General features: G+C 42.7%; 1 protein-coding gene across 2 annotated transcripts in view; it reads left to right on the forward strand.

Moving 5' to 3' along the window:
* TMEM240 (transmembrane protein 240) overlaps positions 1–24,397 on the forward strand; it is a 248,245-nt gene that overhangs the window by 181,512 nt on the left and 42,336 nt on the right. For both annotated transcript variants that reach the window (XM_085609535.1, XM_085609536.1), the window contains exon 3: positions 18,686–18,894. In XM_085609535.1, the coding sequence (XP_085465661.1) occupies positions 18,686–18,894 (209 nt within the window). The remainder of the gene's footprint in view (positions 1–18,685; positions 18,895–24,397) is intronic.

The raw sequence follows: 24,397 nt of genomic DNA on the forward strand, positions 1-24,397 counted from the left end.
AGGATCCAAGTTTGGTGTTAGGCAAACTGTCTCTTGGATCACTGGTATAGAGCACTTGGCTCTCCGGATGTTACATGCCTCTTTTTCTAGGGGATTTCATATCTGCTTTCTAATACATTTCCCAACATGATCTTGAGACCATCATTCAGCACTTCTTGGATGCCTGATGTTATGTGGGGAAAACATCTCCTCACCAAGGGGATTAATTATTATCCCCTTGGAGGATGACAGACATTCATCCTCTGTGAATGTCCATATCATCCTGATCCAGGTCAAGGATGTATTTATCTAGTAATTCTTCACTCTAATGCCCTTAATCTTCCATGGCAGTATATTCTGCTGTACTCTGAGCACTTAAGATATGTGTTCTGCTTCGTACACCTTTATGAGTTGTGCCACGTAGGACACCAAAGGCTTTCGAGGTGCTTTGACCTCCTGATCCGTTTGAGGTGCTTAGACCTCCATTATGCTTTGAGGTGCTTAGACCTCCAGTATGAGTGGAGGTGCTTAGACCTCCAGTATGAGTTCAGGTGCTTGGACCTCCCAGTATGAATTGAGGTGCTTGGACCTCCCAGTATGAATTGAGGTGCTTAGACCTCAAGTATGAATTGCGGTTCTTGGGTCTCCCAATATGCTCATCGAAGTTGCCCCTTCAATGTTATAAACTTTTTTTAGTCTTTTGCCCCTTTCTTTTGTCAATCAGACTCTCACCCTGAGGCAGTTTCCAAGTCACAATCCTCATCAGAGATTAAGGACCTCTTATTAGACATGACTTGTTGCAAGGTTTCACACACACAAGTGAGCATCTCCAGTTGAATAATTTTTTTTTTAAAGTAAATCTTCATTAATATTAGGATTTAGGGTGTCAGGGCCATCAGTTTCAGCATCGGACATAATGTACCGGTTCTTTGAAGCTAAACAGTAGTATTTAACCAAACCAGAAAAACTGTTTAAAGGATTAATTAGCCCCTCAACAGGGGTAAAAAATGTGTAAACTTTGCCCAAGATTAAAATTACCTAGCTCTAAGCTTTTACCATTAGTAATAGGAAATCAAAGACACTACAGCCATGAATAAGGGAGAAGATTTCGGTAAATTGGAAACCTGGATACAAGAACTGAAAGAAAGACAACAATATAAAGCTATTACAGATGAAAAAATTGGAGATACTTATCTGTGCAGAGCCGCATTTAAAAGAGGCATATTGTACTGTGGGCATGCCTATTAGGGTCTAGCTGTATTCTGTTCTAGAATAATTTCATTTGTGATGTAATACTTCAAAGTGGCTGTGTGGAGTTTGCATCAAAGGAACAATGCATAAAAGTGTCCTCCAGTCTTGTAATGAAATCTGAAAGAGCAAAATGCTGTCACTCATGAAGTTAGCCAATGGCTAAGGTGATATAATAAAAAAACTCAAATGACACAACAATAGACCCATTAGGAGAGGGGGAAGCCGAAATACTCACTAAGTATATTACATATATAATTTTAGTAAAATCAAATGGTTTTTTCCAACGCCAGACTTAAAAACGAGACATTCCATTGCTATGCAGCACACAGTGGTGCCCATCAGTGCGGCAAACTGATCCTGTTTTTTGCAAATAAGTACTTTGCCGTGGTGGTCGAACAGGAGCTGCCTGGCAGGAAATGGCGCAATCTTCCATCCTTCGGTGCCAGCTACTCATCCCTTTGTGACGCTTGCCCTGAGTGTCACTAGCTGCAAGTTAACCTCAAGCTATCTAATTGGCGCGTCAGAGGACATGGCGATAAATGTCTATCCAGATTATCAGGTCTCCGCATTTCATTCTCCACAACACTCCTTCAATCTTAACATGATAATAACTAATTAAACGTCTCGCAGTTATTGTTAATCAGCTTTAAAGAGATCCCAGGTACACAAACGTCAAACAGGATTTTTAATTCAAGGGCTCACAGCTGGGAGCGGAGACAAGTTCTTCGAATGCTCGTTGCGTTTTTCGAGCAATCGTGCATTTGGAAAAGCAGAGCAGAAATTCATGTCTCTTTTTCTCGTGTCGTAGTTTTGGTTTCAAAGATCAAAAGAAACATAGAGGGACAACTTCTGTAAAATTTCTTTCTAATAAAACGTTGTTTGCAATTGCAAGTGAACTATGCAAGCCAAAAAATAATCTATGTGGGATGGCTAATTTAAGTAATTATTTAAAAGCAATATAATAATGTTTGTCCGGGCACTAAAATTAGTCCATGAGCTGAATTTTCATTAACATGGTAGAATGTGTTGAAAATAAATTGCGTTTCAAGATGTACGGGATTTGCTGTTGTGGTTTGGATAAGGAGGGTTTTTTTTAGAACTTAATTCCAAATTACCTATCTAATGGAGGAAATTAGTGGCAAAAAATATAGAGATGCTATAATTTGACTTTAAAATATTCCAAAACTATTTTTTGTTTTTTGTGAGAATGTTTACACAATTCGACTGTAAAATCAATTGAGTAGTTAGATGATGCCGCGATCCTACCAAAGAGCCCTAGTCTAATGCCCTAATTATGATTGAGCCAACATTTTCCAAACTCTGTGCAAGCCCTTCTTTGTGCAGGGGTTGGTTATCTGAGTTTTGCAGGGTTCATCACACCCGATAATTTCCGGGTGCGATAAAGTCTACACCCTTCATTAAATTTCAGCAGGTCCAACTTGCCAGAGTTAAAGAGGGGGAAAAAAGCCTATGGTATTTAACATGAAGTGTATATTTTGATACAGCAAGCACTAAAGTCTGCATATCAGTCCCCAAAACTCAGCACAGGTGCAATTTATTCTACCCAATACATTCCAAACCCTGAGGAGTCACATTTTATGCGGTGTAATAAACAGCACCTACCCTTACTGGGCACTCATGATCAGCGTGTTTGAGTAAACATAATTTCAATTCAATTGATTCAACTCAAATATTGTATTGTATTGTCGTATTATTTTGAGGTTAGTGCATGCACTGGCTGTTGCAAGAAATCTTGTGGGTTCACAAAGAGCATACAGGGACTGTGATCCCGCCCATTGCTTACCATTGGTTGGCTTTCCTGCCACTCTCATTTGCTTTCGTCCTATTCAATGGATTGCCTGGTCTATTTTGTGTCTTCCCCTTTCCTGTGGTATTGTACCTTTACCTGTGCTTTTTTTATTTTGGGTTAAGCATTCCATGAAAGTGCATGTTTTCCTGTTTTCCAGCTATCTTCCAGGTGTACTTCCCTTGCAATCCTCCTCCATGCACCGAGTTGCTCTTTCCCACCGTGTGCTTATCCTCATGCGCTCACCGTTGTATGCTTTTTCCCAACCTGTGCATTCTTCTCGCCCTTGTGCTTCTCTCCCACCCGCTCCACGTTTCCCCATGCCCATTTGCTCCCCCTTGCTCTCTCTTGACGGACAATTTTCCCCCCCACTCTTATCTTCCTTGCTGCTTCTGCTCCCTGCATTGCTTTGCCCCAACCCTGATCTCCATGTTGCTACTCCATCCCGTGCATTTCTTCTCTCTCATCCATTTCTTCTCATCCCTTTCCCCACCTCTTTACCGTGTTGTTTCCCCCAATCTAGCCCTCTGTGTTACTTGCCCCCAACAGCACTTAAATAAAAAAATGCCCACATTATTTTGTAGGCAAACGCATGCGTGTTGTGCATGCCTACAAAATGACACAATTGTCGGACCATAGCTCTTTCTTTTAAGTTCATTGCTTTTAGCCATGCTGCACAGGATTGTGGATACTGTACAGCATGGTTAACAATTATTGGCAAAACCAAAAGGGCCCCAAAGGCAAGACCTATTGGTTTAGCCAATGCTTGTTATAGTGATTTCTAGCCCCGATGAGGCTCGGACATGCTGATTTTAAAGACTTCTTGTAGTACCATGTTTGGTGTTTCATATCCTCTGAATACTGACAAGACCTCTAATGAAAGACGCTAACAAAATGCAAGTTCGGACGCCTCTGAGATGGTGACCAATGAAGGCAAGGGAGTAGCCAGAAAAAGAAAATACCCCTCACTCTGAACCTTGTCCTGAAATGCTCTGAGGGAAAGGACAATGCTAGTGAATCCGGTTGTGATTCAGGTGTTTGCTTCCTGTGAGGGAATCTGACATACTTAATTTTGCTTGGTTTTCTCCATCTCTATGTGAGTCTTTTGTCCTTCCTTATCTCCATCCTTTTGTCTTTTTACATTGCGCTTCAGTCCCTTATTTATTCTTTCTGTGCTGTGACCCATCAATTCACCTATCATTTTTAGTCTTTTCCATCCACCCATCCTTCCTTGTCTCCATATTTCTTCTTTTTTATCCATCCATCCTTCTCTTTATCCTATGTCTATTTCTTTACTTCCTTTTTCATCCATCATCGTCCTACAATCCACACATTTACACATCCACCTTATCTCCCATCTTTCTTTTCATCCATTATTCTATTGTTTCTTTCCATACATTCGCCCTTCTCTACATTCATCCTTTCTCAATCCTTCCACTATCCATTCTTCTCTCCATCTATCCCTCATCCACTCATCTCTTCATTCTTCGCTCAATCTATCTCTGCATCCATCTATCCATCCTTTTTTAATACTTCTTTTAATATTTCTGCTTCTCTACACCCTTCCCTGCTCGACTACAAGAGGTCGTTCTTATGATCTTCTTGGAGTCCAGAGTCTCTGATCAAAGTTGAAGGAGCGTGAAAATAACAGCTTAATGTTTCATTGTGCACAGAATTGTCCCCTGCTCAAGCTGTGATAGTAGTGGATTAGTGACACCCCTAGTTGAAGGTGTTATACCACAATATAACAGTCATAGTTTGCTCTGTACACAGTAAACCTTTGTTCCCTCAGTGTACTGTTAACAAGTTAGTGTGCGTAAGGCACTGGAATAACTGAGGCAAGGAGCCCTCTTAGTGAGCCAGTCCCTTCACCCCGTAAATGTCCCTACAGCATTTTGTAGCTGTGAGTCATGCACAAATAAATCTTACCCATGGAACTGTGGTTTTCAGACCAATGCGCTTGCTTTACTCCAGGGCAAGGTGAGGTACCTGCTGGCCTGGTCAATGGCCCGTCCATCTCAAACACACAGCAGCAGCATGCACTGGGGCGGCAGAGGGCGTCTTTCTTTGTAGGATCTGTTCTCGGCTTTGTATAGAGTTTCATGCACGTATAGATCCCATGAAGAGCCAAACTGACCCTCGGACACTGTGAAGGCTCTCTACTGATCTCAGCCCAAGAATCACTGGGAGGTGGCAGACACTCAGTGACCAGGAGGCAGCAGACACTCACTGAACGGGAGGCAGCAGACACTCAGCGACCCAGAGATTTCAGTGCTTAGCCCCAGGAGCCATTGAGCCTCGCAACTTCGCTCAGGCTAAACTGCACATACATGCACCATTTTGTAATTGTTTCCTATACCAGTGGATTAAGTGATCGGTATATAGTGATTTGTCTAAGATCGAACAAACTGGTGTAGTTATGATGCTGGGTTGTCTCTCAAACGCTGAGGCGACCCTGCCCACCTTCATATCTGTGACCTGGACTTCACTAGCATCTCTGCAGCTCTTGCGTCAAGCCACTTTGCTAGCATCAACACTCTCACCATGTCTGATGAGACAAGCATTCCCATAGCAAGAGAGGTGCACTGGACCCTCACTATATTGTGTAGCAAGTGTCTTCGCTGGTTGATTGACAGCAAGCATCCTACTCTGTCTGTTGCCATGGCGATTAATGGATTTGGTATCTAGAGATACATTTAAAACACTAATGCTAGGTGCCTCAGTTTCCCATTCCTTCACACAGTCACACCTAGCTCTCTTACTGGCCTGCCAATGGGAGATGCTGTCCTGTAATTTTTCAGTCGAGCTGTGCAGCAGGAGAAAAATATTTATTATGATTACCCCAATTGCCGAAATCGTGTTCACCAGGTTTTTCGCTAAGATGCCAAATCTTTCTTGTCTGCCCTACTATTGCTTTAAAACTTAGGACCTCATTTACAATATTTTGACACACAGCAGCGCAGCAAGCCTTCCCGCTGTGCGTCAAAAGAATATGTCTACAAGATACGGTGCATTCATGTGCTTTTCCCCTGCGCTGGCGCACAATGGGCTGCAATGCGCCAAAGCAGGTGCCCTTGTGCAATGGTGCACGGGTGTCTGTGTTGTAGGGGTGATTTTATGTGTGCAGGAAGGGACACCTTCCTGCACAAAAACAATCACAAGAGCTTTTTTTTTCTTTCTATATGTGCTGCAGAAAAAGGAAAAAACGAGGAGCATTAAAGGTATTTCTCCTCGATGAGCCAGCGGCTGCCGGCACAGGTAAACCCTGTGGGGCGTGGCGGGGGGGGAGTCAACAGACGATGGAATAGGTATAATTAAATCAATCAATCAGGGGTTTATATAGCGCACTACTCACCCGTGAGGATCTCAAGGCGCTGATATAAAATAAATAAATAATACATATTCCGTTGTCTGTCGACATCCCTCCTTGCCGTGCCCTGCCTCGCCTCGACGCGCTTACCTGTGCCGGTCGCTGCTGCATTGCCCCTCTCTAATGCCTCTCCTAGGGAGGCGTAGGAATCTGACGTCCCATGTAAATGTAGGAATGCGTCAGGTTCCACAGATGTTGCGTGGGAACACCCACAGCGACACCCATGGAACGCCTCTCATGCAGAGTAATGCTTGACAGGGGGCCATATTCACAAGGCCATGAAAAGCCACGCAGGGTGGCTTTACATGTAAATATGGGTAGGCACACAGCACAACAGGTGCGTCAAAATAGTGACCCACCGGCGTTGCAATGGGCTTATAAAGAAGCCCCAAGATTTCTAAGTTTCTGTCAGGCCCTCGTTCTTCTCCCCATCACGATTCAACCACCTTCCCCCAACTTGTTTTTTCTTTTCTCTCCCCTTTGCCTCTGGCACTTTCTTCTACTGCCATCTATCTCTTCTACTCAATATATCCCCACCTGCCGACCAGAGGTAGAAGGCTGGCTACAGGGCCGGACTGGAAATCAAAAGCAGCACTGGATCACAAATCCCAGGAAGAAAAGCGCCGATGGCCAGAACATTGTCCAGTGGCCACTGAGAAATCTCAAGCTTCTACACAATGCAAACAATGGAAAAGTTACCATCCATAGAGCTGCTTCTTAATCAATTAAATGTCCCAAAAATGTTTCTGGCATTTTACTGGCATTTGATTTGTTCATGAAACCATCTTGTTTCCTTACCATGAGTTTACATTTCGGTAAAAACACTTCTCTCCTCCCGTTGAAGTGGTGACAGCATCTCTGTACCCTGCACAGTTCCAAACAAGACTTTACAGTACTGTTCAGCTGTCCCGAAGGACTTGTTTTGATGGTCGTGATCCGGTACTTGTAGCTTTTTTTTTATCATAAGTATAAAACCTCAAGTCACAGTATGCAGGGAAAAGAAAACTGAATGAGATAATGATAATTGAGGCCAGGCATGTTATAACATAAAATATCCTATTCCCATTTTTTGGTAGTTTGAATGTTTGTCATAGAACATAATATAAAACCCACTTATCAGAGATGTTATAGGGTCTAGTCTTTCAAAGGGTGTTTTCGGTTTTTTAAAGCTCTTGTGTTTTTCCTTGTCTGCAACGAGTAGCTTATGTTCCGGTTTTACTCTGTGCATTCTGACACTTGTAGTTTTGCCATACGTTTTTACATTATAAATTGGGACTACATATCCCAGAATGCATAGAAAAAAAAGTCTTCTTGAGGAACTACTCGCTATCATAGCGATATCCAGGTTTTCGATTGCAAGGTACACTTGGATTGATAGAATGTGTTGCGTTTTGCCTCATGCTCAAAAACAGCCACTGAGCTTCAAGATATTTATGTGCTTGTCAACTATCACTCGAAGGGACTCTAAAAAGACCTGTAATGCCTTCTACTCTTGCACTGAAAGCCCCCCTGGTATTTAGCACATAAAACAAGCTACTTGCATTGTCGGAAGTCTCTGCAAATTTGCAGAGACTTGTGTGTGTGTTGGGGAGGTATAAGAGGGTGGCTGGTGTACAGAAAAACACCAAAACATGGTTCACATGTTTACTTTCAGAGGCGTGACACTAGTCCATGTGCCATTTGGCTTCACGATGCGTGATCTGGACGGGCTAACGAGTGCTTGTATGAATACTCATTGAGTGCCTCACCCCATCAATGACTGTGGAGTCACTAATAATTCCAACCTGTTTGCATTGCCAATGCTTGTTAAAGGCTCATTTTGCATCCCTACTTTCTCCCTTTGTCACTGTTTTCCTATTTTCCTTCATCTTTCTCCCTTTTCTGCCTTTGTCTCTCTTCTTCTAGTCAAAGTCTGATAATTATTGACATATAATTTCTGGTTCCCCCAAAAATGAGTGCCAGTGCCTATCACCCGCAGCTACTAGCACACATTAAGCTCAGTGTAAGCCTTTGCAGCTGCTTGAAGTGAATCTGATCTGTATATAAGCAGAACGTTTGCTGCTGCTGTCTGACCTAGTTCTCTATTATGAGCAGGACTAGTGGAATTATGTGGTGGGGGAACATATTATGTGTCAGTGCAGACTAAATTATGAGGCATGAAAAGGCAAACCATGCAGCATAATGCAGCACACTTTGTTTTTTTCATTATTTTGGTTTTTTTAGGTCAAAGCCTACAAGACAGCGCAGTTGTCTGGTTTGCCAAAGACAGACAGTTTCCCTGGCAATGCATTCCACCCATTGCTTACTATTGACTTTGTGGTTTGTAACTCACATTTTCTAGTTTTCTATTAACTGGATTTATTTGTTTTAGGCTGTCTATGGTAAGTTCGTCCTTCCCAAGGATCAAAGCCTTTTCACACCAACTCCCTTTGTATTCTTCCACAACTGCTCCTTTCTGTAAACTGGCCTGTAAATCTTGTTCTTATCATATCACATTTGCCGTGCATTCAAAGACAGAGGTCAAATGTCAGACTCTGTCTTTTGAGAGAGCTTGGTGTTTACTTTTCTTTTGTCTGACTTCACAGTGCAACGATTAGTGTGCCAATCTTGCTGCAAGCTGGGGGAAGGAAATGGTATATGTCTAGCACACAACAACATTTAAATGAACTGTGGAAGTATTTCAGAATATATCAGAATTAGGAATAAACAAATTAAGCAACTTTTATGGTAATTCTGAAGTGTGTTAGAAATAAATACTTTAACATGATCAAAACAAATCAATACACTAGGTGATGCCATTTCAACACATTATCATTTGTGCACTGTATAGGTGTATTAGTAGGAACTGTATGTCTGCGAAAATGTAATGGCCATTTCAATTGAAAATGTGTTGCCTGTAGCTGTGTGCTACCACATCATGCATACTCCACTCTATTCTGCACCACTCCATGCCACTAAACACTTCGCCACTGTACTCTACACCTCTTCAGTCTAGGCCACTCCAATCTACTCTGTACATCCCCACTCTACGCCACTCTGCAACATTGCACTCTATGCCAATACACTACAAAATGCGCCTTACTCTGTAACACTCAACACTATGCGCCTGAACTCTATGCCAATCCACTGTTTGCCACTCTAATCTACTGTGCTCCAGTGCACTCCAAACCACTTTGTTCTATGCCATTACACTCTATTCTACACCACTCCTCTCTATTCCACTTAACTCCACACTGAAACAATCTACTCTGTGCCACTGCACTCTACGCCACTCTACTCCACTCTGCGCCACTGCATTCTACACAACTGCAGGCTACATCACTGCATTCTATACCACTGCACCACTCTACTCTACGACACTCTCCTCTATGACACTCTACTGTGCAACACTGCACTCTCCGCCACTCTACTCTTCACTACTGCACTCTGTGCAGATGCACTCAGCACCACTCTACTCTGCACCACCGCACTCTGTATCACTACTACCCTATGCCACTGCACTCTGCATCACTCCACTAAGCAGCACTCTATGCCACTTTACTTGGCACCCCTGAACTCTAATATGCACCACTTTAATCTATGTCACTGCATTCTATGATGATTCATTATATGTCACTGAATTCTATGCTGCTGTAATCTACGTCACTATACTCTGCAACACTCTACATCAATGCACTCTATACCACTCCATGCCACTGCACTCTACTCTACTCTAAGTCACTGCACTATACACCACTGCCCTCTACTCTGCACCACTGTGCTCAATACCACTGCACTCTATGCCAGTACTCAACACCATTCTACTCTTCGCCAATGCACTCTACTCCACTCTACTCTACAACACTGCACTCTACACCACTGAACTCTACGTACCGCTACTCTTCACTACTTCATTCTATGCCAATGCACTCTATGCCACTGTACTACATGCTAATCTACTCTTCATCACTCCACTATACGCCACTGCACTCTATGCACTATATTCTAGTCTGCCCCACTGTATGTCACACTACTCTGCACCACTGTACTCTGTGCCACTCTACTCTATGCCACTGCACTCTACTGTGAAGCTGTCTAATCTATGCCACTGCATTGAACAACGCTGCATTGTATGCTGATGAATTCTATGCTGCTGTACTCTATGCCACTGCACTCTATGCCACTATACCCTGCAACACTCTACCCCAATGCACTCTACTCCACTGTATGTGATTCCGTGCCAATACACAAGACTCTATTTCACTCCCCTCCACAACACTCTACTTCACTCTTCGCCATTCCACTCTACGACACTTCACGCCCCTCTCCTCTACACCACTAACTTTTAGCAATGCTGCACAGCAGCCATGCTTGTGTACAACATGGCTAAAACACATTGGCTTAGCCAAGAGCTCTTGCATAGGCGAGACCTATTGGCTTTGCCAATGCTTGTTACTCATGGTACCACCGTCACAATATTTCAAATCTTTAGTACCAGTCTAACAACCAAATGAAGAAAGACGAAACTGAAAGATGACCAGCCAACTTTGTGAAGCACCTTCCACCACGCAGGAACACATTGCTAAATTTTTAGTAACTTTTAAACAATTTGAGCTAGAAACAAATGTTGTTGTTAAAATCTGCAGATTATGATGCAGATGATGGATTATCTGGCAAATGCGGCAAATCCAGGAGTTATTCAGAAATGGCGTGGTTGCAGAGTTATGTAATTCCAGTGGCCTCTGTTATGAGAAAGGCTTACACTACTGCAGCCAATGGCGTGCGTTTTTGTGTGCGAGTCATGCTACATTCCTAATCTGCATGCTGTACCTCTTCTAGGTATGTTAAGTTTGGAAAAACATTTCACAATACAAATACAAACAACATACTGCTACTGTCAAAGCTATTTTTAATCTCATTTTTTTTTCATTTAAATCTTTATTTCGACGCATTAACATCATAAAAGATACAATTAAAAAACATTTATTATTCTAGCAATCTAACATTAGCTAGCTCGAAAAGGAGTAAGGGGGTCAATAAGCTGAACTATTTCATCTATATCCCTTGCATCCGATGTAAACATATCTAATAACAAACTTCTTTATCATACACATTTTGCCTGGGCGAAAATTTCATTATAGTAAAAACAATTAATAATAAATACACTCTAAAAACTATTAAAAATAGTATTAAATCACTAACCGCTAGGACATTTTTATAAAAAAAATTCATAAAAACAGCAACAGCACCTTCCTGGTTGGGTAAATGAAGATACAGTTTAAATATTTGATTATCATGTTCATTATGGAGATATCTTTTTTTTTTTTTAAATGTAGACCCAACTTTACTCTAATAAAGTTGGCAGCGAGAAGAAATCTACTAACTCCAAAAACTATCACCTGGCTGGTGTCGGTTTTTAGAATTCTACCAGCCTCCTTATAGGATCTTGAGCCAATATTACGACAAAGCGGCACTATCCACTTTTTCCTTGGTATTACATAGCTGGAGCAAAATAGAAGAATATGTAAATCATCCTCCTTAGTACCATGAGTACATGAAATACAGAGGTCACTTCCTGATTTTGCCCAACTTTTTTCAAGCGCCTTTGTTCTAAGTGTACCATATCTAAATTTTAAGTACAGAGTTTTTGATAGTGGCGGATGAATCTCATCTAGAAAGGGTTCAAAGGATGCTACATCCTTGAACGATAGAAAATTTTCAGTTAGAGGTCCATGAATTCTTGTATACACTGACTCGTAGCTCACATATGTCCAAAAGGATAATTTAACAATTTTCCTAGAGCACGAGTTCATGGCCTCAGGGTCAGTCCAAAAATGGGCTAATCCGATCATGCCTAACCAATTTCTAACATGTTTGAACCAATAGACTTTGTTACAACTATCGAGATCCATAACTTCTTTCAGACCTTTCTTGTAGTCAAGTAATTCTGAAGTCGTCCACAATCTAACCCACAGCAATAACGGTCTTAATATTGCATGTTGATCTGTACGCTTCAAATTTAGGTCCAAAAAAAGGGGTATCAATGGGGTGTTAACAGGTATTTTTAATAGCCCCCTATTTTTAATCCAATCTCTCTGTGGGATGAGGTTGACCTGAAGGACCATCAACCTCAGAGACATGTTCCCCAGCTAGTATATCTAAGTTCTTGTGTGCATGTTTTTCTATTTTTCCTGTTTTGCATGCATTTCCTTTTTTGCTGTTTTGCCCCCACACAAAATTGCAGCCGTACCCTGTATGCACTTATTTATACCACATTTGCCTGTGTGCAAGTAAATGAGGTTTTGATTGCAATGTTGTCTGGTTACTAACTCCATTCACCTCAGTTACATAATTAGGCGGATGATACACCTCGCAGCGTTTCGATCACCCCCCCCCCCTCCTTCCTCCTGGGTGTTAATACTTCATAATACCAACACTTCCACCTCATCACTGTCGGTGTCTGCTACCTCATCTGTTTTACTGCTTCGATCATTTTTAACCAAATTCTTTGCAGATGTATTGCTATCCACAGCACTCGCCTTGCACTCTCTGGAGAGATGTCTCATTCTTTTACACCTGTAACAACTGGCTTTAGCAGCCGGACATGCACTGGACTCTGCTAAATGTCTGATACTGCCACATCTATAAACAATTTTTTATGGTCGCATGTGTATGCTTACAGCCATTATAACCCCTATCCTTATCCTTTTTTAGGTCCTTTTTTGTGTATATACTTATATGTGTATGTACTTTGTGGGCTCTGGAGATCAGCCCTAGAACTTGTCTGCTTCCGCTTAGGGACTTTTCTTTCTGTTCGACTGCCTCTATTTAACTGTCTTAATAGAAAACGACCAGCGGAGGTCAGTAAAATACCAAAATTGCTATCTGCTTAGGGACTTTCGTTTTTTAAAAATTTTCTGGCAACTGCCTCTATTTAACTTTCTTGATAGAAAATGACCAGCAGAGGTTAGTATAATACCAGAATCACTTAAGCATTTTCTAGATTCCAGTCCATAGAAATTGTCTTCCATGAGCACCAGTAAACAATAATATTTTTTACAAATCTTGTATTTTCAGTGATATGACCACCGAAGGCCCTGATTTTATATTAAAAACAGAGCTTTGGACTATACCATTTCCAGCTGAAAGGCAACATTTCTCTCCATGTGTTCCCATACCTGGCGTATCACGCAGTTTGGTTCTTATTTTCCCTCCATGTTAAAGAACAGTAGATGTTTCAGCACCCAGGCTAATGTGCTGCATAGCTAAATACATATAAGGTCTCAAAGGCGAGACCGATTGCATTGCAAATGCTTGCTCTGTAGAGCGCTGGCACTTTTTCAATTGTCCATTTTGATACTCTCTTGTTAACTCTTTTACATAACAAGACGTATTTTCAATACGTTTTGCTATACTAATAGTTTTTTTCAGCGAGGGATCTTTTATGCCCAACAACCTTTTCTGTATTTTCATAGTACATGTTCTGTTTATCATTTGATCTCTAATTATCTCTTCGGGCAATTCCCTGAATTTGCATAAGGCTGCTAGGGTTCTTAAAATTGCCACATACTGCTCAATGGTCTCTCCCGGTAATTAAGCACCACAGAAAAATGTATGCCTTTCAACAAATATGCTTACCTTCCTTCCAGAATCTTCCTCCTAAGCTCCCATAACCTTTGTATACTCTTCCTCTGACCCCTCATTGGCATCCGACTCGTCCACATTCTCTTCTCTTTCACCAATAAGCATGGGCAAGGTTTTTAAAACTCTCCTGCCTTCTATGCCAGGATTATGCCTTAGCAGGGCCAGTTTTATTTTTGTCACAAACATCTCCCCTATAATGGCCTCAAGATACGTCTCAAATGCTTCTTTCCAGTCCTCCCATGACATTACTGGAAGTCCTGGTTCCTGCAAAAACACAGGAGGTGCCACCACCGTATGCATTGCCATATTCACTTCACAAATGCTTCCTTCCACACAGGAAAAAAGAAATGTCCAACCAAAAAAGCAATGAACTCAAATAAAGTAGTCACTGTCGTCAAACAGCTCCTTTGCAATGACCCCTCACTGTTCTCCGCCTCAGCTTCCTTGTTCAGGTACAAAGTTTACCCCTTGAAAACGTAGTCCTTCTTCTTTGTCAATTGATCATGGACTCCAGTTCTTGCTCTGTCATACTCCTTTGCAGCGGTGGTTCCTCCACAAGAGCGGAGGACCGTCGCTCCACCTGCTGCGAGTGCAGCAGGCAAACGCACATAAATAAAATGGCGTAATAATGCCATTATATTTTGCCACCAGCTCGTGCTGTGAACAGTGCAAGCATGAGGCAGGGGATGTAACTGAATCCTGCTATTGCAGGATTGCTGCTTCCAATTTTAGTGCTCATGTTGGGTTGGCTGGCTGGCCACCTATAGCCAGCCCGTCATATGCACTGTAGACCCAGCAATACCCCGGTCTCAAAATGAGCACCAGGTTAGCCTGCTCCCATCACTCCTGGAGCTGCTCTCACGCTGATGAGATGAGCTCCAGGATTGGTTGTATTCACGTTCCACTGAGCAGGAAGGAAGTCCTTCCATTCCTGCTCATGGAACGCCGTGGAGAAGGGCAGCATTTATGGTGAATTCAGTGCCATCGAGCCTCACCATACTTTTTAATAGGTAGCCGCCACTGCTTCTTTGTTTGCTGCCTCCACACACTTGAAACTCCGCCCTAAACACTTCAGCCACTCCGTGCCACTAGCAAAACCATTTCTGGTGCAGTATCTGGCCCTCTGCGTAGTCTCCTCATTTCTCCAGAGACGTTAGATATAACGTGGCTCAAGACGAGGTAAGTGATTTGTATGCCGGGACAGAACACAGCTGCACGTGATGAAGTGCAGCTGTACTGGCTGAGTGCAGCCGATGTCCATGCGGCCGCGCTCAGTTGATTGTTGTGATAGATGAATCGCTTGTGGTCATGTTGCTCCATCAATGGCCAACGTGGCCTAACGGCTTCCAAGTTTCACGGTCCCTGTTGGTTCCCAATTTGCACCACACGATGTTCCAAAGACTTTGGGCTCCATCAACACGTGCTGAAAGGCAGAGCACAACATTCACCTCCACAGATCTCTCTTCCTTCCAGCCAGTCACTAACGATGCAACCGTTTTCTACACAAAGACAACTAGGTGGGGTTGCGACGCTGTTCACTGCTCCTCCTCACTCTTCTTCCCTTTCAATGTCGGATCCCATCCGTGTCGCCATTTTAGAGAACCAAACGCTGGAATAAAATAAAGATTACATTTATTTATGAGCTGGAGTTATAACAAGTACAACCCCCCAGGCCGGTTTGCACAATCCAGAACCACTAGATCAGAACCCTCACTTACCAAGATCTATCTATACCAGACAGTCCCCTCAATCATAGAGTGTGTGATAATCAACACTCTTAACTGTCCTGTGCAGGGCCTCCAACCTTCTGCAGTGGACACACGTTTGAACAAAGGATTTGTTGCTCTTTGTAGACACACTAACACACTTTGTATTATATACGGCCAACGATACACAGACATGAACACTTTCTCCATGAAACCCAGTAACTGACAACAATGCTATGAGACCAGGGCAGAAATAAACCTACACCACCTTGTGTACTTTCTTTTTCCTCTATCTCTCTCTCTCTATCTCTCTCTCTCTCTCTTTCTCTCTCTCTGACTGTTTCTTCCTGTTTCCCCCTCTTTCACACACATTGTGGAATACACATATACAAGTTGAAAAACATCTTTAAAAATAACGGGAAAATACTTACAGAGCACCTAAGTCACAAGCTTCTCCTCTAATTGAACCCTGTCTCTGATTGAGCCTTTCCGTGTCAACAATACCTAACTGCAATGCACATTTATGGGTGACAGCTGCATCAATAGAAATCTTATAACACAACATGACACAACTCATTGTGCTGATATGACATCTGGGGCTGTATTACAAGTAGGGCGCACTTTCACAGTGTTTTCATCGATTATGTAATTTCAGATGTAGCAGTGATGTTATCAGTGATGTTTTAGATCATGTCATGAGTGATGTGACATGTTGGGTAATTAGACATGCATGGCGAGGGCATGAGTTATAGTAACTTTAGGACACAAGTTTTAGTTCCTTGAGATAACTATAACTGGTGAATTTCAGTGGTTTTGTTTCTTTTAAATGCCATGTTTAGGTGATATTTTATCTAATTATAAAGTCCCTTTAACCTTTGTTTTTTTCAGTGAATTTCTAGGGTTTTTGTAATGTAAATTAATATTTTATTACCGTATGTAAAGCCAACCCCTTGCCGCGCATAGCATCAGGGGGTTGACCACAGAGTCTGGCTGGCCATTCCCCGCATGCTGCCATGCCATGTACTGTCTTTGGCTATGGCGGCTTAGGGTTGTCCTTTGGTCCCTGGTGACCCCATGCCCTTGGCATTTTATTTTTAAAGGAGAGGGGGTCACATGGCCACCCTCCCTCAGCCAGAAGGGTCCCTGGAGACCCCACCTCAGGGCCTTTAAAGGGAGGGGCTGCATGGCTCTCCTCCCCAAGCCAATAGTGGCCCGGGGACCCCGTTTCATAGGTCCAAATCATACATGTTGAGGGGAGTGTGTGCATGGCCCACTCTCCGAGCCAGTATAGGTCCAGGAGATCCCTTGCCCCGAGGCTAAACCATGTATGTTAAGGGGAGAGGAACTCATGGTCACTCTCCCCAAGACAATTATGCCCCCAGGGACCTCATCAACCGGGGAAAAAACATATATATTAGGGCAAGGGGGAGGATCCCCTGGGGCCGAAGTCCCTAAAAAAAGTGGAGATGGGCCATGTGGCTCCCGTCTCCAAGCCATAATAGGACCTATCCCACGGGATCACATTTATTTTAAAGGGAAGGGGGGTGCACGCCCCCCTCTCCAAGCTTATTGTGTCCCCGGGGATTTCATCCCTCTGGGCAAAAACAGATATATCAATGGAGAGGGGAGTGCGGACCCCCTCTCTGAGCCTTAATCGGCCCCGGGGAGCCCATTGCCTGGGGCCATATGTTATATAAAAGGGGAGGGACACCACTTGGCACCCCAAACCTTAATAGGCCCCAGGGATCCCATCCCCCGGATCTTTAGAGGCTCAGGGAGGTGGTCTGCATAGCCCCCCTCCCTCTAAAGTTGAGGTAAATTTGAGTTCAGCCCCAGACCATGGGGTCCCCAGTGCCTTTTAAGGGTGGGAGGGGCTGCATGCTCCCCTCCCCTTTTTTTAAATGGCATACGGCCACAGGGAATGAGGTCTCTAGGGCCTATTAAGGCTAAGAGGGGGAGCTTTTTAAAAACTTTTGCTTTGGATCTGCAGATCCTCTGCGAATGTGTGGCAAAATTAAAGGTGGGGTTCGTCTTGGTCTCAGCTACCAGACCTAGGGGTCAGGGTATCTCTGCCGTGCCCCATTATGTTTTTTTTCGCTGTTCTTTAAGGACTCAGGACTGGGTCCCTAATACTAAGTCAGCTGCTACCACATACTGGCTGATGTATTGGTAGTAAATCACATCTTTGTACGAAATCTGTCGGCACCATGGATAATCTGCAGCGTGATATATATACAAAGTTCTTTCATATGAAATGCTCAAAAACTACTGAGTGAATTTATACTAAATCACAAAAAGCATTCCTTCTGGACCAAGATCTAGCTTGCTGACAAACTTGGTGTGAATCCGTTCAGCGGTTTGAGCTGTAACTGCATTTAAAGTTCCAATAGAAAATGAATTGGAAAAAAGCGTTTTGGGTCCCCTTCCCTTTTTCCTCGGCTCCCGCTTGACGGATCTCCTGAAACTTTCCTTTAAGGAGAGGAAGAGAAAATGTTTTTGGGGGAAGTTATGTTAAGGGTCGTCAAACTGCAGCAAATATATAAGCAAACTAAAAAATGCATTTCCTATGGAAACACAATCGTAACTATAACTACCCAGTGGCAATAAAAAAAATATTTATATATATATCATACATATATTATTTTGGTGATAGAGGCTTATACATTGTATCATATTAGAAGCGTTGAAAAACGGCATCACAAACTAAGTATCATGCAAAATACTTTTCAGAACCCCTAAGCAATAGCCAGCCTGCTTTCATGACAATTTCTGCATTAGTATACTAGCCATCTTACTTATATTAAAAAAATGTCTGTTTCTTATGAAATTCGTCATAATTAGGTCAGTTCAAAGTTCATGGTTGAAAGACCTGTTGAGTTTGTTAATAACATAAAGAGTATTCCTGACTGGGTCTAATGTGTCTTCTCTCTCTATCTCCTGCCACCCCAGACACCATGTCCACTATGTCATCCCATACGAAGGAGACCAGTCGGTGGTGGATTCCTCGGAGAACTACTTTGTGACCGACAATGTGACCAAGCAGGAGATCGACCTAATGCTGGGGCTGCTCCTGGGCTTCTGCATAAGCTGGTTCCTAGTCTGGATGGACGGAGTGCTGCACTATGCGGTACGAGCCTGGAGGACCAGCCGGCGCTATGGTAAGTTATACTGTGTTATACTAGCATATGCCATATTGTGTGCTGCGATGTACTGTGGGGTGGCACATGGCGCAATGTCATATAATGAAAGACTACACTTAGCTTATCTGAACATTTCTGAGCCTTTCTTAGGACAATGGAAGTATCTTGGCACCTTAATGACTACCATCTGAAGCCCCTTTTGAGAAACAGAAACTTAGAGCATATATTTTAAAATCCATAAATTATTGACAAAAGCTTGCTGAAATGTTTTGTCATGGACGGCTCAATTTGTGACAAGTCCAACATATGTTCATGTCTGTCAAGTAGATGCTGACAAACGATGGAATTATCATTAATAGTCAACATACATCTAAGTTTCTTTAAAAGCTCTAAATATCAAGATGGGTAGCATCAGACTAAAAATTAGGGTCTATCAAGTTCTTCATTTTATTTCTTTATCAGCAATAGGAGCATTTCAACAAGAAAGAGTAACAATCTAGATAATGGTCATTTGCAATTTTGATGGGTACATATGTAGTAAATGTAAGTAGTGAATGCATGATTGAAATAATGGAACTGTAGCAAACACTGCAAACATTTATCAAATATGTACAAACTCTGTGAGGGCATTACAGTAGCATGATTGTAGTGGACTTGTGATATTTTTTTAAACAAACTTTATTTAATTTTAATTGTAAAATTCTCATGTATTACTTATTTAATTCCATATCAACTATAGTATACAGTTCCAACATGGCAATAAATACTAGTAAATCTTGACATGGGCATGTTACACTTTACAGAAGAGTCCAGCAGTAACATAAATAATAGTAGTGATGCTGGACTGCATGATGAGGTAGTTATGTGCCTCACCCTACTGGTAAGGGGGCTTCACGGAGGACACCAGATTAGGGTAAGACCTGGGCAGAATTTTGATTATGCTGGAGTAATTTTAGTAACTCTGTGTTACTCATTGACGCATAATTACTGATAATTACACAATTTCCACGGCTTGCATACTTAGGGGGGAAAAAATCCTACCGCAAGGGAACATTTAGCGAGTGCAAGCGGGCACTCGCTATTCGTGTAGTACAAAGTGCATCCCCACGTCCAGACAAAGTCTAAACATTCTGCTGGAGGAGCCGTGGCTCTGCCTTGAAGCACCTAGAAGCCTGCCTGCCTGCTGGGAGAAGGAAAAGGTCAGCCTGACCCTGCAGAAGTCCAGCGTATCCCTGGTGGCTATAGGATATCCAGGAGAGTGGATTGCTTGAGTGCAAATTATGGAGGACCTTTGTGCCTGTAGACCCGTCTCTAATTTCGGCTCCTGGATGGAACCATTGCACTATACTCCTCATCAGCTCAATCAAGGCTTCAGCTGCATAATTGAGTAAGACCCGTGTGTTGACTGCAACTGCATGATTACCAAAGGCCAGAACTAGGGTACAGCTACATGTTTGCCATCTGCACAGATGAGGGCTGTAGCTGTGAGTGCTATCAGCCTGGATGGGGGCCGACTGACTGAATGCTTTAAACCCACCCGGGGCTGCATTTTCCATCTTTACAATCAGGATCATGACCTCAGGTATGCTGTTGCCCGAGTCTCGGACAGTCCCAACTTCAGCCCAGATGGGGCCATCTCCCCACACGTCAGAGATTGCTGCGGTCAGACCTGCATCTGCACAGCTTGCAGCACCATGACGTCTCCCACCAAGGCTGAGGGGCGTGCTGCTAGACACAGCCTTGGGCCACCTCTGACACTCCAGCAGATTTCTGGCTCACTGGGATCTCTGCCGAGTACACAGGAGGTCATTGTGGGAGTAGGATGCACACCTCGTATTTCATGCTTTAATGCTTTAACACACTTATCAGTTTTTTTCTCAGAATGCGTGCAGATTGCTATTTAGTGCCATGCCCAAGTCGCACTAGGGTAATCAACTAAAATGAAATGGGGCGTCATCTCGCCCCAAGCAAATGCACAGCTAATTTTGCCTCATTGGCAGTAATATATCCATCTATAATAATCAATTCTAATCAAAGTACTCCTTGTCTTCCAATTTATGTCGCTTTTCTCCAACTCTTTATTGCAAATCCACACGCGAAGTGTATATGCCATTTTTCAAGTTTCTACTGTTCCAACTGTGTCATCCGACCTTTTGCAAGAACATGACTGAAGCATAATTCATTTCAGGCAGCGTTTATTCAATAACAAATACCCAATGCATTTCGGGCTCAGCGCCCTTCTTCGGGGGTCACTATAAATAATCATAAAAAACACAGTCACAAGAAATAATCTTCACTCTGAATCATCATCGTCAATGTACAACAATTTAAGGAAAGTACTTCATAAAATTATCCCCGAAAAATGTATTGCCAAAAAATTACGAGAATGCACACATTGAACCGCTCATTCCTACTCAAAAGATGGGTTACCCTTATTTTCACACACTGCTTCCCAGTTTTACATATAAAACCTACTTTCAGTATCGTTCTTTATACTTTGAGTGCTCATCCCACCTCCGTCTATCCCTACTTTCTGACAGTATACACCTAATCATACCCTCCTTCGTCAACCCACGTTATTTATGCTTTGCGATTTACAAACAATGTAAAGCATTGATCTCCAAACTTTTTATCTCTTGTTTACTTTCCAATTTACATTCTTCCCTTGCCTCTATGCTTACACATTAGACTACTCCTCGCATTCATCTTGGGTTACATCAAACACTCAACCTTTACCTTTCAACAAAAAACTACCCTCTCATCCATGTACCTGCCATTTGATGTTAAAAACCAACCGACATCCCGGTTTCTGTCGTCTCAATAGTATCTGCCCCACAACCCCTCTCTCTCTTAACCCGTACTTCTGCCCTCCCGATTGGTTCACTGTTTGAAATTTCCATTTCAAATATTGTTTTCAACGAGATGACGCCCCATTTCATTTTAGTTGATTACCCTAGTGCGACTTGGGCATGGCACTAAATAGCAATCTGCACGCATTCTGAGAAAAAAACTGATAAGTGTGTTAAAGCATTAAAGCATGAAATACGAGGTGTGCATCCTACTCCCACAATGACAATTTGTAACTCATGCCTCACAATAGGATAGCACCCGCAGAGGAAGAAAAAATGATGAAACCATTGAATAAAGTACGAATCCACACGCTAGGAATATCAACGTGGTTCATAAAACGGACAGTGTTGAAAACAATATTTGAAATGTATTCTTTTAATATTGAGGTTTATTACGTGATCGCACAGTTTACTGTTTATCAATGTATAGGAATGAGATTTACATTTGTTAGTCGAGTTCGAGTGAACTGCACTATGGGAAATGGAGTTGCTTTTGGAACAAACACCTGGTGTAAATGAATGAGGCACCGGGATGGCGGGAAATTTCAAACAGTGAACCAATCGGGAGGGCAGAAGTACGGGTTAAGAGAGAGAGGGGTTGTGGGGCAGATACTATTGAGACGACAGAAACCGGGATGTCGGTTGGTTTTTAACATCAAATGGCAGGTACATGGATGAGAGGGTAGTTTTTTGTTGAAAGGTAAAGGTTGAGTGTTTGATGTAACCCAAGATGAATGCGAGGAGTAGTCTAATGTGTAAGCATAGAGGCAAGGGAAGAATGTAAATTGGAAAGTAAACAAGAGATAAAAAGTTTGGAGATCAATGCTTTACATTGTTTGTAAATCGCAAAGCATAAATAACGTGGGTTGACGAAGGAGGGTATGATTAGGTGTATACTGTCAGAAAGTAGGGATAGACGGAGGTGGGATGAGCACTCAAAGTATAAAGAACGATACTGAAAGTAGGTTTTATATGTAAAACTGGGAAGCAGTGTGTGAAAATAAGGGTAACCCATCTTTTGAGTAGGAATGAGCGGTTCAATGTGTGCATTCTCGTAATTTTTTGGCAATACATTTTTCGGGGATAATTTTATGAAGTACTTTCCTTAAATTGTTGTACATTGACGATGATGATTCAGAGTGAAGATTATTTCTTGTGACTGTGTTTTTTATGATTATTTATAGTGACCCCCGAAGAAGGGCGCTGAGCCCGAAATGCATTGGGTATTTGTTATTGAATAAACGCTGCCTGAAATGAATTATGCTTCAGTCATGTTCTTGCAAAAGGTCGGATGACACAGTTGGAACAGTAGAAACTTGAAAAATGGCATATACACTTCGCGTGTGGATTTGCAATAAAGAGTTGGAGAAAAGCGACATAAATTGGAAGACAAGGAGTACTTTGATTAGAATTGATTATTATAGATGGATATATTACTGCCAATGAGGCAAAATTAGCTGTGCATTTGCTTGGGGCGAGATGACGCCCCATTTCATTTTAGTTGATTACCCGAGTACACAGGAGGGCCACCTATGGTACGAGCCGGTGAATGAGAACTTGTGAAGTTTCACCCATCTCCAAACATAAACTGAGTGTATTTGACTGTGGGTATCTGCAAATTGCACCAAAGTCAGATTGATGCTACCCCTTATTTCAAACAAGCATTGGCATAGCCAATAGGTCTCGCCTTTGGGACCTTATAAGTGTTTAGCCATGCAACAGTTGCATAACTAAACACTTATAAGGTCCCAAAAGCGAGACCTATTGGCTATGCCAATGCTTGTTTTAACTGCTGCTATTGAAGCCTCACGGAGAACATCGTGATCGCGATCAAACATCAAAGCGGCCGCGCAGCCGCAAAAGAGAAAGTAATCGCGGTAAAGCGCGACGCGCACCCCCGCGCACATGCACTGTAGCTCTAGGCTGGCCTGATAGCACTTTTTGGAGCCCTCACAAAATGTCTTGCCAGACCAGCGCATCTGCTGGGTCAGGCGAGACCTAAAAAGGGGAGGGAACCCAGAGCTAGGGGGACAACCAAGGAGGGAGTAGTTGCATGTGCAGGGAGGGTGTAGATCCTTCAGGGGATTTTTTCAGGTACACTGACTTGTGTGATCATTGAATTATGTACTACTTAATATAACGGTGCGATTAAAGTACTTTCATTCTTGTACAGACAAGTACTGAATTGGACACTAACATGTGTCTGCCTGTTGATTGCTGAGTGCTGACCTAGTGCACCCCCACCCACCTTCCTAAAACGTCTATGACTGCTCACTCTCGCTACCCTGAGAGTCAAGTGCGGAAGGGGATGTGGTCGGCTAACTTTGCAGAGCCATAGTAGATTGTACCACGGGACATCAGTGACAAATTATATCAAACCTGGTGGTTGAGGCCCAATAGCTCCTGAATGGTGTCTGAGAGCAGCTAGTGTGGAGCAGTCTGAAGTGTATAGTGAACCCTGCCTGGGTAAAGGGATGCCTCTTAGGCTGATGGTTTTCAAGGCCAATGTTCTTTGTCACTGCTGTAAAGCTGTTTCTGATATGAGTGTGCTAAGATGTAAACATACTCTCTTGCAAATGTTCTGTGATCCTCGCAAATAGTGTAATTACTACCCGTGGGTTGTGATGATCTGGGCATGAGGACTTTTCACATGACACTCAGAAATTTCATGC

This window comes from Triturus cristatus, chromosome 1_2 (assembly GCF_964204655.1).
Source record: "Triturus cristatus chromosome 1_2, aTriCri1.1, whole genome shotgun sequence".
Taxonomy (NCBI): Eukaryota; Metazoa; Chordata; class Amphibia; order Caudata; family Salamandridae; genus Triturus; species Triturus cristatus.